The sequence below is a fragment of the Silurus aristotelis genome, assembly GCF_946808225.1.
Source record: "Silurus aristotelis genome assembly, chromosome: 13".
NCBI classification, from domain to species: domain Eukaryota; kingdom Metazoa; phylum Chordata; class Actinopteri; order Siluriformes; family Siluridae; genus Silurus; species Silurus aristotelis.
The window spans coordinates 7,814,137-7,828,231 of NC_139586.1; the positions used below are offsets into that span (position 1 = coordinate 7,814,137).

At 36.6% G+C, this 14,095-nt stretch overlaps 1 protein-coding gene across 2 annotated transcripts in view; it reads right to left on the bottom strand.

Moving 5' to 3' along the window:
- Window positions 1-428: 428 nt before the first annotated feature.
- tollip (toll interacting protein) overlaps window positions 429-14,095 on the bottom strand; it is an 18,251-nt gene continuing 4,584 nt past the window's right edge. For both annotated transcript variants that reach the window (XM_083558319.1, XM_083558320.1), the window contains exons 3-7: window positions 9,834-10,016; window positions 9,127-9,279; window positions 5,464-5,554; window positions 2,042-2,647; window positions 429-1,913 (exon numbers count right to left, since the gene is read on the bottom strand). In XM_083558319.1, coding sequence (XP_083414445.1) covers window positions 2,436-2,647; window positions 5,464-5,554; window positions 9,127-9,279; window positions 9,834-10,016 — 639 coding nt within the window. In that variant the 3' untranslated portion in view covers window positions 429-1,913; window positions 2,042-2,435. The remainder of the gene's footprint in view (window positions 1,914-2,041; window positions 2,648-5,463; window positions 5,555-9,126; window positions 9,280-9,833; window positions 10,017-14,095) is intronic.

Sequence of the window (14,095 nt, forward strand, 5' to 3'; positions counted from 1 at the left end):
TTTTGTATAATCGATTTCTATTCTGTTCTTAAATGTCTTAATTAATTTTAAATAAAATTTTAGACCTTTTTTTAATTCCTTGTTTTGCTTTGCCATTGAACCTGAGAAAAACTTAAACTTAAAATAACCACAATGACAGTCTCCATGATACAATAATAAAAGCAAAGTTTTTCACTGTGGGGACACTGTGTCTTTATAAGTACAATTTGACTGTATTATTTGTGTCCCCCTTCAAAAATTGCTCATGAGAAATTTTATATGTATTGTCCCCCCCACTGTTAACTGAAATTTACGCCCATGTCTATACATTTATTCATACATAGTTCAACTATGTATGAATAAGTATGAATGAATTTATATGCATACATTCATCAATTAGCATGCATTGTTTTACCTGTGAATAAATGATTACACAAACACCACACAAATGAGGACAACAATATTTCATTTTATTGGTCATTCTTGTTTATCATGTTCAACTTAAACAAAACCAAAAAAAACCAAAACATACAGTTCTGAAAGTAAAGTGCCAAACATCGCTGCTCTTGCATTATGGACGGACAAAATTTTCACATCGTCATTAATGGACTAATAAATACACAAATTAAGTTTTTCTGCAGATTTAAAAGCAAATGATTAAAACGCAACAACAACCTGCAATACAGTTTAACCGATCCAATAACCTGATGATTTTACAGCTTGTCCCCACATTAACAAATAAACAATTCAATGCCAATTAAACGATTCAGTGAAAATCTGAGACTTAATTGTTTCCAGTAATAAATCAGTGGTTAAACTCCACCTGTAGTTTGATACAGAGATGTAGAACAGGAGACGTATTTCGGATTAAAAAGCCCCGACTTGCATTTTCAAGGCTTTGCATTCGTAAGGCCAATGAGGACACCACATTGGAAACAGTCATTTTAGAGCCACAATGAAAATCTGATTTCTCAATCATACGCGAAAGCTTTTAGACTTTCAAGGAATATGGCAACATTGTTTTGTGAGATTAAAAAAAATAATTGTAATAATTGAAAAGAAATAATGCTGACTGTGCAAAAACAGTTTGCCTTAATGTTGATGGGGAACAAAATTAATACATTTGCAAACAAAACCTTTGGCATGTATCCAATTTTAAAGTATGGAATTGTGGGTCTCATGTTCCTTATATTTACAACCAGTGCTTTTAACATAAATTTTAAGTGAGTGCCTGGGAAATGAATAAATAAAAAATATACAGGTGAGTGGAAAGATCATTTTCAACAAGACATTTTGTGGATTTGAAGGATCAGTGTCTTCTTCTTTTTCGCATTTCTAGTAAAAACCCTGCCTGATATCTGAATGGCCAGAAGGGTTGACTAAAGTTTTCTTCTGTTCTTTATTTTTACCCGAAAACCAGCAGGGAATGCAAAGTTTTAGCAATTGCACATGCATGTGCTTATGCAAGTTCACAAATACACTTTATCTTAGGTATAATTTATTTAAGTTTAATAATAAACTGTGCTACTGTCAGACTAATGTAAATTTCATAACAGAAATCATTTGTTAAAATAAAACCTTTGGCATTGCAGGTCTAATTTCACATTCATAACCCAGCAATGAACTGTGGGAAATCAATTTCTCTGAGAAACTACAATAGTGATTCGTTTTGATTCACACCTAAACGGTTCTATACCGAATTTAGAAACAATTCGAATTTGTCATCGTGGTGTGACTACAAAATACATACCGTCATCTTGCAGACCTGCTGACATGAAATTGCGTTAATAATTTTATATAACTCAGAAAAATGATCACGAATGTGAAAGCTATATTAACCTATATTTATAGAATTTGCTTTATTATTCTTTGAAATTTTGGAAACTTTGTAGCAACTAGATGGTATTCACACAAATCTTCCATTGCAGTTGAACCTGCTGAAAATCACTTTAATTATTTTAAGAATATATTACAATCCAGTTTTATATATATATATATATATATATATATATATATATATATATATATATATATATATATATATATATATATATATATATACATATATATATATATATATATATATATATATATATATATATATATATATATATTTATTTATATAGCCATAGAGACAGAGAGAGGGAGAGAGAGAGAGAGAGAGAGAGAGAGAGAGAGAGAGAGAGAGAGCTCAGTGAAGACTAAGCAAAAGCCAGAAAAAGACTTAAAAATACTGAACAATAAAGCCACACAGTGTGGAATGAAACCAAAACATGATTATCTTCAATGGGAAAACATTAGCAAGGGTCGCTATAATATACAAAATTCAATAATCCTGTGATACATCTTTATTTTGATTTGATGAACAGGGAACAAAATAATCCTACTGTTGGTGAATAATGGTGGTGGCCTTTGTGTGAACCCACAGAGTGCCTTGTGTGCATTTACAGCACAGATCAGACCTCCTCAGCCATCTGTAACAGGGAATTAATTGCAGCGTCCTTGTTTCCCTGCTGCGCCTCAATCACGCTGCGAATCACTTCCTTATCCAGGTTAGGGAACATGTCGCTTAGCGCTCGCAGATCCTCCTCGCTGTATGGGGCACTGTGTGGGGCGGGGACGGGCATTCCCATGGGCATCACACCCTGGTTATAGACGCCTGGCACGCCTGGAAATTTTTTTTTAAATAGAACCATACTATTAGCATAAATTAAATCTACTGTAACAATAGTACCAAAAAAAAAAAAAAAGTGAAAATATATATGCAAATTATGGTTATGGTTAAAGTGAAATTATTGCTAAATCCTTAATTAAATATAAACCAAATATATAATTATACAATATTTAATAGTCCTTATAGTATAGTTAGACCACTGAAATTCTGAGATTTGACTGAGATGAATTGTAGTTCCAGTTGTAACATGAAAGCAAGCATTAAATTATGTGCTCAAATCGAACACGTTATCACTTCAACGGTAACAGCTCAAACACAGAGACTGCAGATGCTTTACATAACTCAAGACCATAAACAGCTATTTCATGTAAGGAATGCTCAGTGTCAGGAGCAAAGTTTTGATATATTTTTTAGCTTTAAAAGCCCAGCTGTGTGTTTTGAGAGAGACTAAGTAAGCAAAAGCCAAATCCAGGGTTTAGGAGTGAATGATGGTTTATTTAAATGTATTGATTTTCTAAATCTAAAGTAAATGAAAACATGAGATTTATTCTCTTCGATATTTTAAAACCATTTGATTTAAACTGTTCTAATTCATGTGTAGTTGTTTACTAAATTAAACATTGTGATTGTGGTAAATTGCTGTGGTATAAGCAGAAATGACTTTTTTCCATTGCCCATAGCATTTATATTTGTTGGTCGTACACATATTTACATATTTATCTTCACTGGTCAATTTGCACAATGCTAACTAATACTAGATACTTAACTGCATTTTATTGTTGTACCTGTACTATGCAATAACAACACAGTTCTTTGTTTTTATATACCTACCTACGTAGCTACCTGTCTGTCTGTCTGTCTGTCTGTCTGTCTGTCTGTCTGTCTGTCTGTCTGTCTGTCTGTCTGTCTGTCTGTCTGTCTGTCTGTCTGTCTGTCTGTCTGTCTGTCTGTCTGTCTGTCTGTCTGTCTGTCTGTCTGTCTGTCTGTCTGTCTGTGCAGTTACAAAATAATGCACCCCACAAAAACACCCCAACCTCAACTAAACCCACTGCTTCTGTGGGATCAAGTATTTGGATTCTGATTGTGTATTTATTGTGTATTACCTGCCTTTCACAACAGTTACATTAATCAGTGTAGTTGCTAAAGTTACATCCAGCAGCTTTAGTCAATGGAAGTGAATTTTCTTTTTAAAAGTTTGCACACAGATAGTGGAACTATCTGACATGAATTTCAGCCATCGAGCTTTTTGGTGAAGTGAAATGGATTCTGATATTTCCATCCACATCTTTTTTTCCTTACTTCCCTTAAAGAATACATTCCAAGCATTGTATCTGATACATTTGTGACTGTAGTCTTGGGTGGATGAAGCCTTGGGAAACATTGTGGATGTTTTTAAAGAAAACAAAGGTGCTTTTTTACTTTTTACTTGTCACGTGTAAATTGCAGCACAGTGAAATTCTTTATTCCCAAATCCCAGCGATGTCAGGAAGTCAGCCATGATACAGAGCCAGTGGAGCACAGGGGGTTAAGTGCAATCAGAAACCCAGAGCTTTAACTGAGCTACCACTTGAGCTACTTGTATTGTATATTACTGAATGCTGGAACACCTCTGAATGAGCAGGCAGCGGGTTTTTCGGTCACAGTGGGTTTGGGATCTCATTCTAATAAAAATTAAGATTTCATACAGTACACTACAGCAGACATAATCCTTATTCTTATTTTTTTTTTATTATTATTATATTATGAAACAGCTCTGAAGATCAGAATAAACCACAATGGCTGTTCACCATAACCAGCTATCCTTGAGATATCCTTAAATGCAAACGTTTCTTCTGCTGGATTTAATTCAACAATTGTAAAGTTAAAGATCCTGATTCCTCTCTGTAGTGTAGCTGCTACCGTTAGGTGCGCTCATTGGAATATCAGGCCCTTCTGTGATTTAGGGGTGTGACAGTACACAAAACTCGGTACGTACCTCGGTTTTTAAGTCACGGTTTGGTATGATTACGGCACAGTTTGGGGGAAGAAATGCAAAACATACAATTGCTTGTCTTTTTTCTATTAAACGTGAACATCAGTCTACATTTTTTTTTTTCAATAAAACAAAATATATTCAATAAGACAAATTGATGCAATATATAATGCAATTATATTGATTTCATTGAGTAATCGAATAAATTGGCACAGATTACATTGAATAAATTGAAGGAAAAATGTGATTCAATATTTTACATTTGTTAGACCTCAAATGTGTATAGAAGTGTGTGGGTGAATGTCTGTGTTTTAGATTTTAAATATGTTCTACTTGACTGTTTTACTTATTTCAGCATATTTGAACAAATGTCATTCCTTCCATCCTTCATTCATTCACTCCATTGATATGCGGAATTGGCCGGATTTTCACCTTTTAAGAGAAATTCTTGAAGCTGGACATAAAACGCTAAAGAATTAATATCCCTAGACTGTGCATGCGCAAAACTATGTGCTACAAATTGTAGTTTGGTGCACTACAAATTGTATTTCTGGTATAGAGAAAGTAGCCACAGTGACAGAAAATCTAGTTTCTTTTTTATACCCCTGGCATTGCTGTAAATGTTTTTTTATTAAATAATAAAAAAAAAAATGAACTGCGAGGTGGAGTCTAAACAAACTGGCACTTAATACATTCATAAGCTACGCATGTAAAAAGAATTGCATTCGGTACATGAACCAAAAGCACTAAACCAAAAAGGTTTGGTACAAATCCGTGTACCATTACACCCCTAATGTGGTTTGACTTTGCTGGATTTATGATGTAAATGAGCTCATACCTGCGATGGGCACATAGCCGACCCCCTGCTGGTAAACGGTGGGCATCAGCACCACAGGCTGAGATGGCATAATCATTCCTGCTGGCACTGACTACATCACATAAGAGATCAAAAGAGTGAAAACACAAACAGAAAAATTATTTTTCTAATCAATCATGTATGTATAATCACACACACACACACATAGCTGGAGAATTAGATTAGCATAACTGCAGCCTAAAGCTCAGTTTATTTTGGTGTATGAGGCTTCATGAAGGTCAAGTGTCTACCATGATCAAGCATATTCTCTACTGGCCTTCTAAACTAGCACACACTGTTTATTAGCATTTACTAACAGTGTTTTGATCCTGTGCTTCATTAAATCACACTATTTCTTTTCTCTGCAAAAACATTTCTGATGTATTATTCATATGTATATATAGAAAAATAGTAGAATATTTATATGTTTATTGCTACATTTTGAAATAAATCAACTGATACAAAACATAACCTCTAATTCTTTTTATTATATTCACTAATGATATATACAAAAACATATACACTGTCTGAAGTGATCAAAAAAAATTACAGGTAGAACCGCAATTCTTATAAGTTGGGGTGCTGTGTAAAACAAATCAAATCTGAATGCAATGATTTGCAAATCTTATAAACTCATTTTATGAGTAGGTAGGTAGGTTAAGTAGGTAGGGTGCGAGGGTGGGTGGGTAAGTAGGTAGGTTAAGTAGGTAGGGTGCGAGGGTGGGTGGGTAGGTAGGTAGGTTAAGTAGGTAGGGTGCGAGGGTGGGTGGGTAGGTAGGTAGGTTAAGTAGGTAGGGTGCGAGGGTGGGTGGGTAGGTAGGTAGGTTAAGTAGGTAGGGTGCGAGGGTGGGTGGGTAGGTAGGTAGGTTAAGTAGGTAGGGTGCGAGGGTGGGTGGGTAGGTAGGTAGGTTAAGTAGGTAGGGTGCGAGGGTGGGTGGGTAGGTAGGTAGGTTAAGTAGGTAGGGTTGGAGGGTGGGTAGGTAGGTAGGTTAAGTAGGTAGGGTGCGAGGGTGGGTGGGTAGGTAGGTAGGTTAAGTAGGTAGGGTTGGAGGGTGGGTAGGTAGGTAGGTTAAGTAGGTAGGGTGCGAGGGTGGGTGGGTAGGTAGGTAGGTTAAGTAGGAAGGGTTGGAGGGTGGGTAGGTAGGTAGGTTAAGTAGGTAGGGTGCGAGGGTGGGTGGGTAGGTAGGTAGGTTAAGTAGGTAGGGTTGGAGGGTGGGTAGGTAGGTAGGTTAAGTAGGTAGGGTGGGAGGGTGGGTAGGTAGGTAGGTAGGTAGGTAGGTAGGTAGGTAGGTAGGTAGATAGCAACGAAATGCAGTTTGGCATCTACCAGAAGTGCAAAATGTAGCAATCGTGCAAAAGTGCAGATAAATATGTAGCATATGTACAGCAAGTGATATATATGTAAACATATGTACAGTGAATAAAGGCTATAGCAGCCCAGAGACATGTGGACATCATTAAGAAGTACAGAAATGGTTCTAAAGATATGGCATTGAAGAGAATTGTGCAGAAGTGAAAGGTTACAAGATTATGGAATTTAAGAAATGTGCAAGCTGAATAAACAGTCTAATATACATATATATATATATATGATACATATAGATAAAAAAAATTAGTGCAGATGTAATGAGGAGTAAAAAATATATATACTATGTAATATGTACATGTATAGTACAGAGGTTATATACACTGTGTTTGTTTTGAAGTGATCTAGCGGTGTAGTGTAGAGTTCAGCAGCGTGATGGTGAATGGAAAAAAGCTGTCCCTGAACCTGCTGGTTCTGGGAAGAACCAAAAGAAAAAAAATGGGAAGAGGTTCATCTTTTTCATCTGTGTAAGAAAATGTGTAAAAATTGCGTAAAAATTCCAGGACAGTGTTCCTCAACATAAAATTGCCAAAACTTTAACAATGTCATTATCTAGTGTACATGTCATCAAAAAAATATGAGAATCTTGAAAATAATAAATGTCAGTGACCTTCGAAGCCCTCAGTTGACACTGCATTAAAAACAGGAATGACTCTTCAATGGAAATCAAGGTCCATCAATAAAGCTCTATCATGCAAAGAAGAAGCCACATGTGACAATGATCCAGAAAAGCCACAATCGTCTATGGGCCAAAGCTCATTTAAAAATGGACTGAGGTAAAGTGGAAAACTGTTCTAAGGTCAGACCAATCAAAATTAGAAATTATTTTTGAAAGCCATGGACACAGCATTCACTGCTCAGTTCAAATCCCTGCATCTCTGACAGTGGTGCATAATTAGTAGCTCTTACATGTAAACAGGCACCATCAATGCTGAAAGGTATAAACAGGTTTTAGATGACATCTTTTTCTGGGAAAGACATTCCTAAATCGCATACTGCATCTATTTTTTTACTTTTTTTTTACCACTTATATGGTTATGTTCATGGCGAAAGCTTGGTTTTGTTATACAATTAGATACAAATTTTTGAAATAAGATTTTTAAAATGTTTAATAGTGTCAAAAGGGTAAAACAAGTTTCTACAAGGGCTTTAAGTAATACAGTTTATAAAAACATGCTTAATGGACATCAGGATTTGGCATTTTGGGGGATTTTCTTTTGTAAGAAAAAATGTATGTGTTAATTTTTTAGTGTTCTATCCAGCATCATGTGTAGATAACTTTAGGCACTGAATCCCATTCCAGCTGCCATTTATTTTTGATTTATGTATTTACGAATGGTCTCAGATCTGTAAAAGGTTTAAGGCATTTCATTGGTTCTGAATATAAAGCTTTATTGGCAGCACTGTCTGCTTGCTCATTACCAGAGATTACTGGGTGTCTTCACAATTGTTGTTTGGACAGTGTTCAGGGATTCCAGTGTTTCAAGGCATGATTTCGAGTCCGTTATTAATAAGAAATCCTGTTTCAATGCCAAAAGTAGGGCATCTATTACAACTGCATGACTTTGGAGTAAAAGAGTCTCTGGGTGCTGAACCGGCCTACTTGCAGTCCAGACCTTTTATTAACTGAAAACATTTGGTGCATGAAGCGAAAAAATAAAATAAAAAAACACCCAGGCTGTTAAGCAGCTACAATTCTGTATCAGATATAAATAAAAAAACATTCCTGTGCCAAAACTATAGCAACTAGTCTCCTAAACCCCCAGACAGACTGTTAAAATAAGAATTATTTTTTACACATGTTGCAGCCATCAAATTCAAAAAAATACCTTATTTTTTCCTTACAATGGTACATTTCCTCAGTTTGAACAACTGATATGTTTTCAATGTTGCATTATGAATAAACTATGGGTTTATGAAATTGCAAATCATTGCATTATGTTTTGATGTACATATTACACAGAACCCCATTTTTTGGAAATAGGATTATACACACAAGTACATACACAACTATCCTTTTTTATTTTTTTTTTTTTTTTAAAGGTGTTTTAGATCCACTCACTGCCTTAACTACAACAGCTCAGAGTTTAAAGCACGATGTGAGGACTAATTCCCCTGATTGCAACAGACTGGGGAATGCTGTAATGACAGTTGTAAAGGTACTGGCTCTTATTCACTGAACTCTCAGAAAAGTGTATTACGTCATACTTAATTGCATCGTCACATATTTTGCATTGCTTAGCCTTTTTATTTTAGTTTTTTCTCCTAGGAAGACTCACCGAGTAGGACATGACGAGGTTTATCATGCCTTCCTTATCGTCTCCTTGTCTCCCACTCAGGCTGTACCACTCGTCAACTATGCTGCCTTCTCTCAAACTCTCTGGGATGGTCACGTGAGTCCAGGCGATGCGATCGTCCATCGAAAATGCCCTCTATAAACGACATGGAACAAAAAAGTTCATGTTTGATTAACTAGTTTATTTACATTTATAAAAAAAAACAATGAGAGCCTTCACTGTGAAGGCTTACAAATTCGATCATTAACAAGTTTTCCCCATGTTATGTCGTAACCAATAGTCTCTTAATACTGGCAAAATGAAAAACTTAAAATCCTAAATGAAGTGAAGAAGTTGAATGAGACTGAATGAGACTGAACCTTCAGATTATAAAATCGGGAAATAAAATAGGTTTAGGCGATTACTGTACCATGAAAATATATCATTACAGTTAACCTTTAATAATAATTAGATCTATTAACTATTTTATAAAAATTACAGATCACCAGAAACCTTTTTTTTACTCGTAGTTCGGCAATCTTGAGGGACACTAGTGTGACTTTCTCAAACGAATAAAACACAATTAAATATGCAGTATAACAGATGTTTACTAGCAACTGCCTAGGTGTTAATTAAACCCACCCAAACACTTTGCTAGCTCACTAATGTTCGATTTGCAGCGATCCTCATAGTCAAATTATCAACTGAACCTCATCAAAGATTTCCAGGTAGAAGGAATCGACTGCAGGAGGCAGCGGGCACTGAATCACTTTGTTCCAGCGTGGGTTTTTTGCTCCATTGTGTGCTGTAGGTGTTTCATACACGGTGTAGCCGAGCCGAATTCTGCAGTATGGGTCCATGCGGGTCATTCCGTAGTTCTTTGCCAACTTCGCCTGGAAAAGAAAGAGCAATTTATTTTCCAGCATTTACTGTTTAAAGCACGTAGAATGATTGTTTTCAGTGTACTTTTAGCATACAGATCAGTACAGCACATACATTTCATGCAAATATATTTTTGGACAGAGATGTAAGTCTAAAAGCATTTAAATAATACTCTTGGGGAAAAATGTATGCTGGTGTTTGATTACAACAAAATGAATAAGTAGAAGACACCATTAAGCTTGTAGCATCGTACTCACAAATTCTGTAATTGGTGCCAAAGGCGCTTCAACAAATTATTGAACAAAAGCTGTGAATACTTATGTAGATGTGACTTTTGTATTATTGTATTTTTAATACATTTGCGATGATTTTACTTCTTTCACGTTGTCGTTATGGGGTATTGTTTGTAAAGGTTTGAGGAAAATAATTAATATAACCCAATTTGGAAAGGCTGTAACATTAAATGTAGAAAAAGTGAATAGCTGTGAATAGTTTCCAGATAAACTGTACAGTACGTTAAATAAGGCTGCATAAAAACTACATGTTGAAAATAATGGTGCGAGACCAAAAAAAAATGAATAAAAATCCATAATCTAAAAAATAAAAAAAAATCACAATATATGTTTTTTAACTATTTATTTGTATGATACAGCTGCAAATAAGTATTTGAACACCTGTCTATCAGCTAGAATTCTGACCCTCAAAGACCTGTTAGTCTGCCTTTAAAATGTCCACCTCCACTACATTTATTATTCTAAATTAGATGCACCTGTTTGAGGTCATTAGCTGCATAAAGACACCTGTCCACCCCATACAATCAGTAAGAATCCAACTACTAACATGGCCAAGACCAAAGAGCTGTCCAAAGACACTAGAGACAAAATTGTATACCTCCACAAGGCTGGAAAGGGCTACGGGGAAATTGCCAAGCAGCTTGGTGAAAAAAGGTCCACTGTTGGAGCAATCATTAGAAAATGGAAGAAGCTAAACATGACTGTCAATCTCCCTCGGACTGGGGCTCCATGCAAGAACTCACCTCGTGGGGTCTCAATGATCCTAAGGAAGGTGAGAAATCAGCCCAGAACTACACGGGAGGAGCTGGTCAATGACCTGAAAAGAGCTGGGACCACCGTTTCCAAGGTTACTGTTGGTAATACACTAAGACGTCATGGTTTGAAATCATGCATGGCACGGAAGGTTCCCCTGCTTAAACCAGCACATGTCCAGGCACGTCTTAAGTTTGCCATTGACCATTTGGATGAGCCAGAGGAGTCATGGGAGAAAGTCATGTGGTCAGATGAGACCAAAATAGAACTTTTGGGTCATAATTCCACTAAACGTGTTTGGAGGAATAAGAATGATGAGTACCATCCCAAGAACACCATCCCTACTGTGAAGCATGGGGGTGGTAGCATCATGCTTTGGGGGTGTTTTTCTGCACATGGGACAGGGCGACCGTCCTGTATTAAGGAGGGGCTGACCGGGGCCATGTATTGCGAGATTTTGGGGAACAACCTGCTTCCCTCAGTTAGAGCATTGAAGATGGGTCGAGGCTGGGTCTTCCAACATGACAATGACCCGAAGCACACAGCCAGGATAACCAAGGAGTGGCTCTGTAAGAAGCATATCAAGGTTTTGGCGTGGCCTAGCCAGTCTCCAGACCTAAACCTCAAACTCCGTGTTTCTCAGTGACAGGCCAGAAACCTGACTGATCTAGAGAAGATCTGTGTGGAGGAGTGGGCCAAAATCCCTCCTGCAGTGTGTGCAAACCTGGTGAAAAACTACAGGAAACGTTTGACCTCTGTAATTCCAAACAAAGGCTACTGTACCAAATATTAACATTGACTTTTTCAGGTGTTCAAATACTTATTTGCAGCTGTATCATACAAATAAATAGTTAAAAAAATATACATTGTGATTTCTGGATTTGTTTTTTTTAGATTATGTCTCTCACAGTGGACATGCACCTACGATGACAATTTCAGACCCCTCCATGATTTCTAAGTGAGAGAACTTGCAAAATAGCAGGGTGTTCAAATACTTATTTTCCTCACTGTATATATATTTTATATTTAATATTCTTTAATTCTACTTAAATGTAGACTGATATATATTTAAAGCTAACCATTTGTAGTACAGTAATCCCCCGTTTTTATACGGCAAACCATGATAAATGGACGCAACCCCAAAAATGCCTTTTTTTTTTTTTATTATTTATTGTTTTAGCCGTAAATCATCATCCCACCCACTTTAAACACACACAGAAAACATTTGCAAGGTGAATTCCAGTACACTGCATCACATTTACAGTGAGTACATGTACTGTACAGTATACAGCTCTGTAGTAGCGTAGCCAATGCGTAGTTTCTCTGCTTGTTTATTAGTTGAAGTGTCCTATGACATCAAAAAAGAGGCGGAGTTAAAGTACACGTCACCGCATTCTTTCTGTTCTGTACTGTATTAACGTTTGACTTCATTTTATAATTAATCATTATACGTTTTTTGTTCTATTGTGCTCTCCGCGAGAGACCGGGAAAATCAGCCAAACTAATTAGTTATGTGGCAAATGCAATTCCGCAATAAACCGGGGCCGCGAGATTCGGACCCGCAGTAAAGCGGTGGATTACTGTATACTGTAGGATTATTGAACAGAAGTGCACTTGGGCCTCTGACAGAACATGTCTATGAAGGCCTCATCGGCTCTGGCAGGAACAGGCTGTGAGAGGTCCCTTCGTCTGCCTCTGGATCTTGAATCGAGGGGCTGCCTCCAAAATACCAAAATAAACTTTTTCACCCAAATCACCCAAACCTTCAATAGCAGACCCACAAACTCGGCTTCAATGCCAATATCTCTGGTTTCTGTACTGACCAAAAGTTCTGCCCACTGGCAAGCCGGGCCTGTGAGCCGAAGACAACAGGAAGTTACAGAAACAGGTGAGGCCATGCTTCACAAGGCTCTTAAAATAAAACTACAGTAGTAGTTCTAAAGTGGTAGGTTCAGGGGATACATCAGGGTTCACTGTAAGAACTGGTCTGATTTTGAACCTGGGGGTATTACCTGCTGCAGGCAAAATATTCTGTCATGTAATGTAAAGAAGATACAAGTACAGCAATTTTATTAATAAAACAATCAGGCAAATACAAATCAGCATTCAGCATGCTTTTTTTCATGTAAACTTTTTATACCCACTGTATTCGGGTGTTAAATAGTTCACCACGATGCAGTAGATGTGGAACTTTAAGCTTAAATTAAATCAGTGCCTTTTACTACACTTCTGCATTGTGTCATATGCTGATCACATGATTCCTGGGACCAATAAAATCAGATCATAAGTACAGCACATATGGAACATATGTGCCTGTAAAACCAGTCAATAAGTGTTCAGTTCAAATATTCAATTGATTATGTTAAAAAAAAATCTTTAATAAAAAAAAGTTGGATTAAAGAGTCACTTATTCCTGTAAGTCTTCATCTTGTATAGAATGCTGTAATGCAGGGGGTTTTTTTTTATCCTCGTAGGGTGTTTAGAGAGATACTTTTCATTTTTATTTAAATTTTTTTTTTAAATACCTGTTCTGCTTCTGAAACATGACTCATATGCCATCTAAAACAAGAAACATGACGATGTTGCGCAATTGCTCATGGTGATCCGTCACCATCGCGTCACTTGTGAAATGCCGAACACACAAGCGTGTACGCAGAGTCGCGTATGAAAACATACGTGACTCAAATGTCATGCATTCGCGTCCCGCCTAGGTGAGGTCGGTTAAATCCTAATCGCGCTTCTCAGTGACGCATCACAACATTTAAATTAGCTTTCGGATTTACGTCAGTATATAGAAATGTTTTTACAGGCAGAAATGCATTTCATCTTCAACACACACTCCTGCTGTCAGGATAAATGCCAGTGTTTTAATTCTAGATCAAATAATCATCAGATTCTCAATCAAAAGCTACAAAACACACTGTTAGTTAAACAAGTCATTTGGCATAAAGAGATAAAAAATATCTGACAGATGGACAGAAAGTTTTTCCCCCTGATTCGCTATAATATTAATTTACATGCAAATAATGAATAATATAATGATG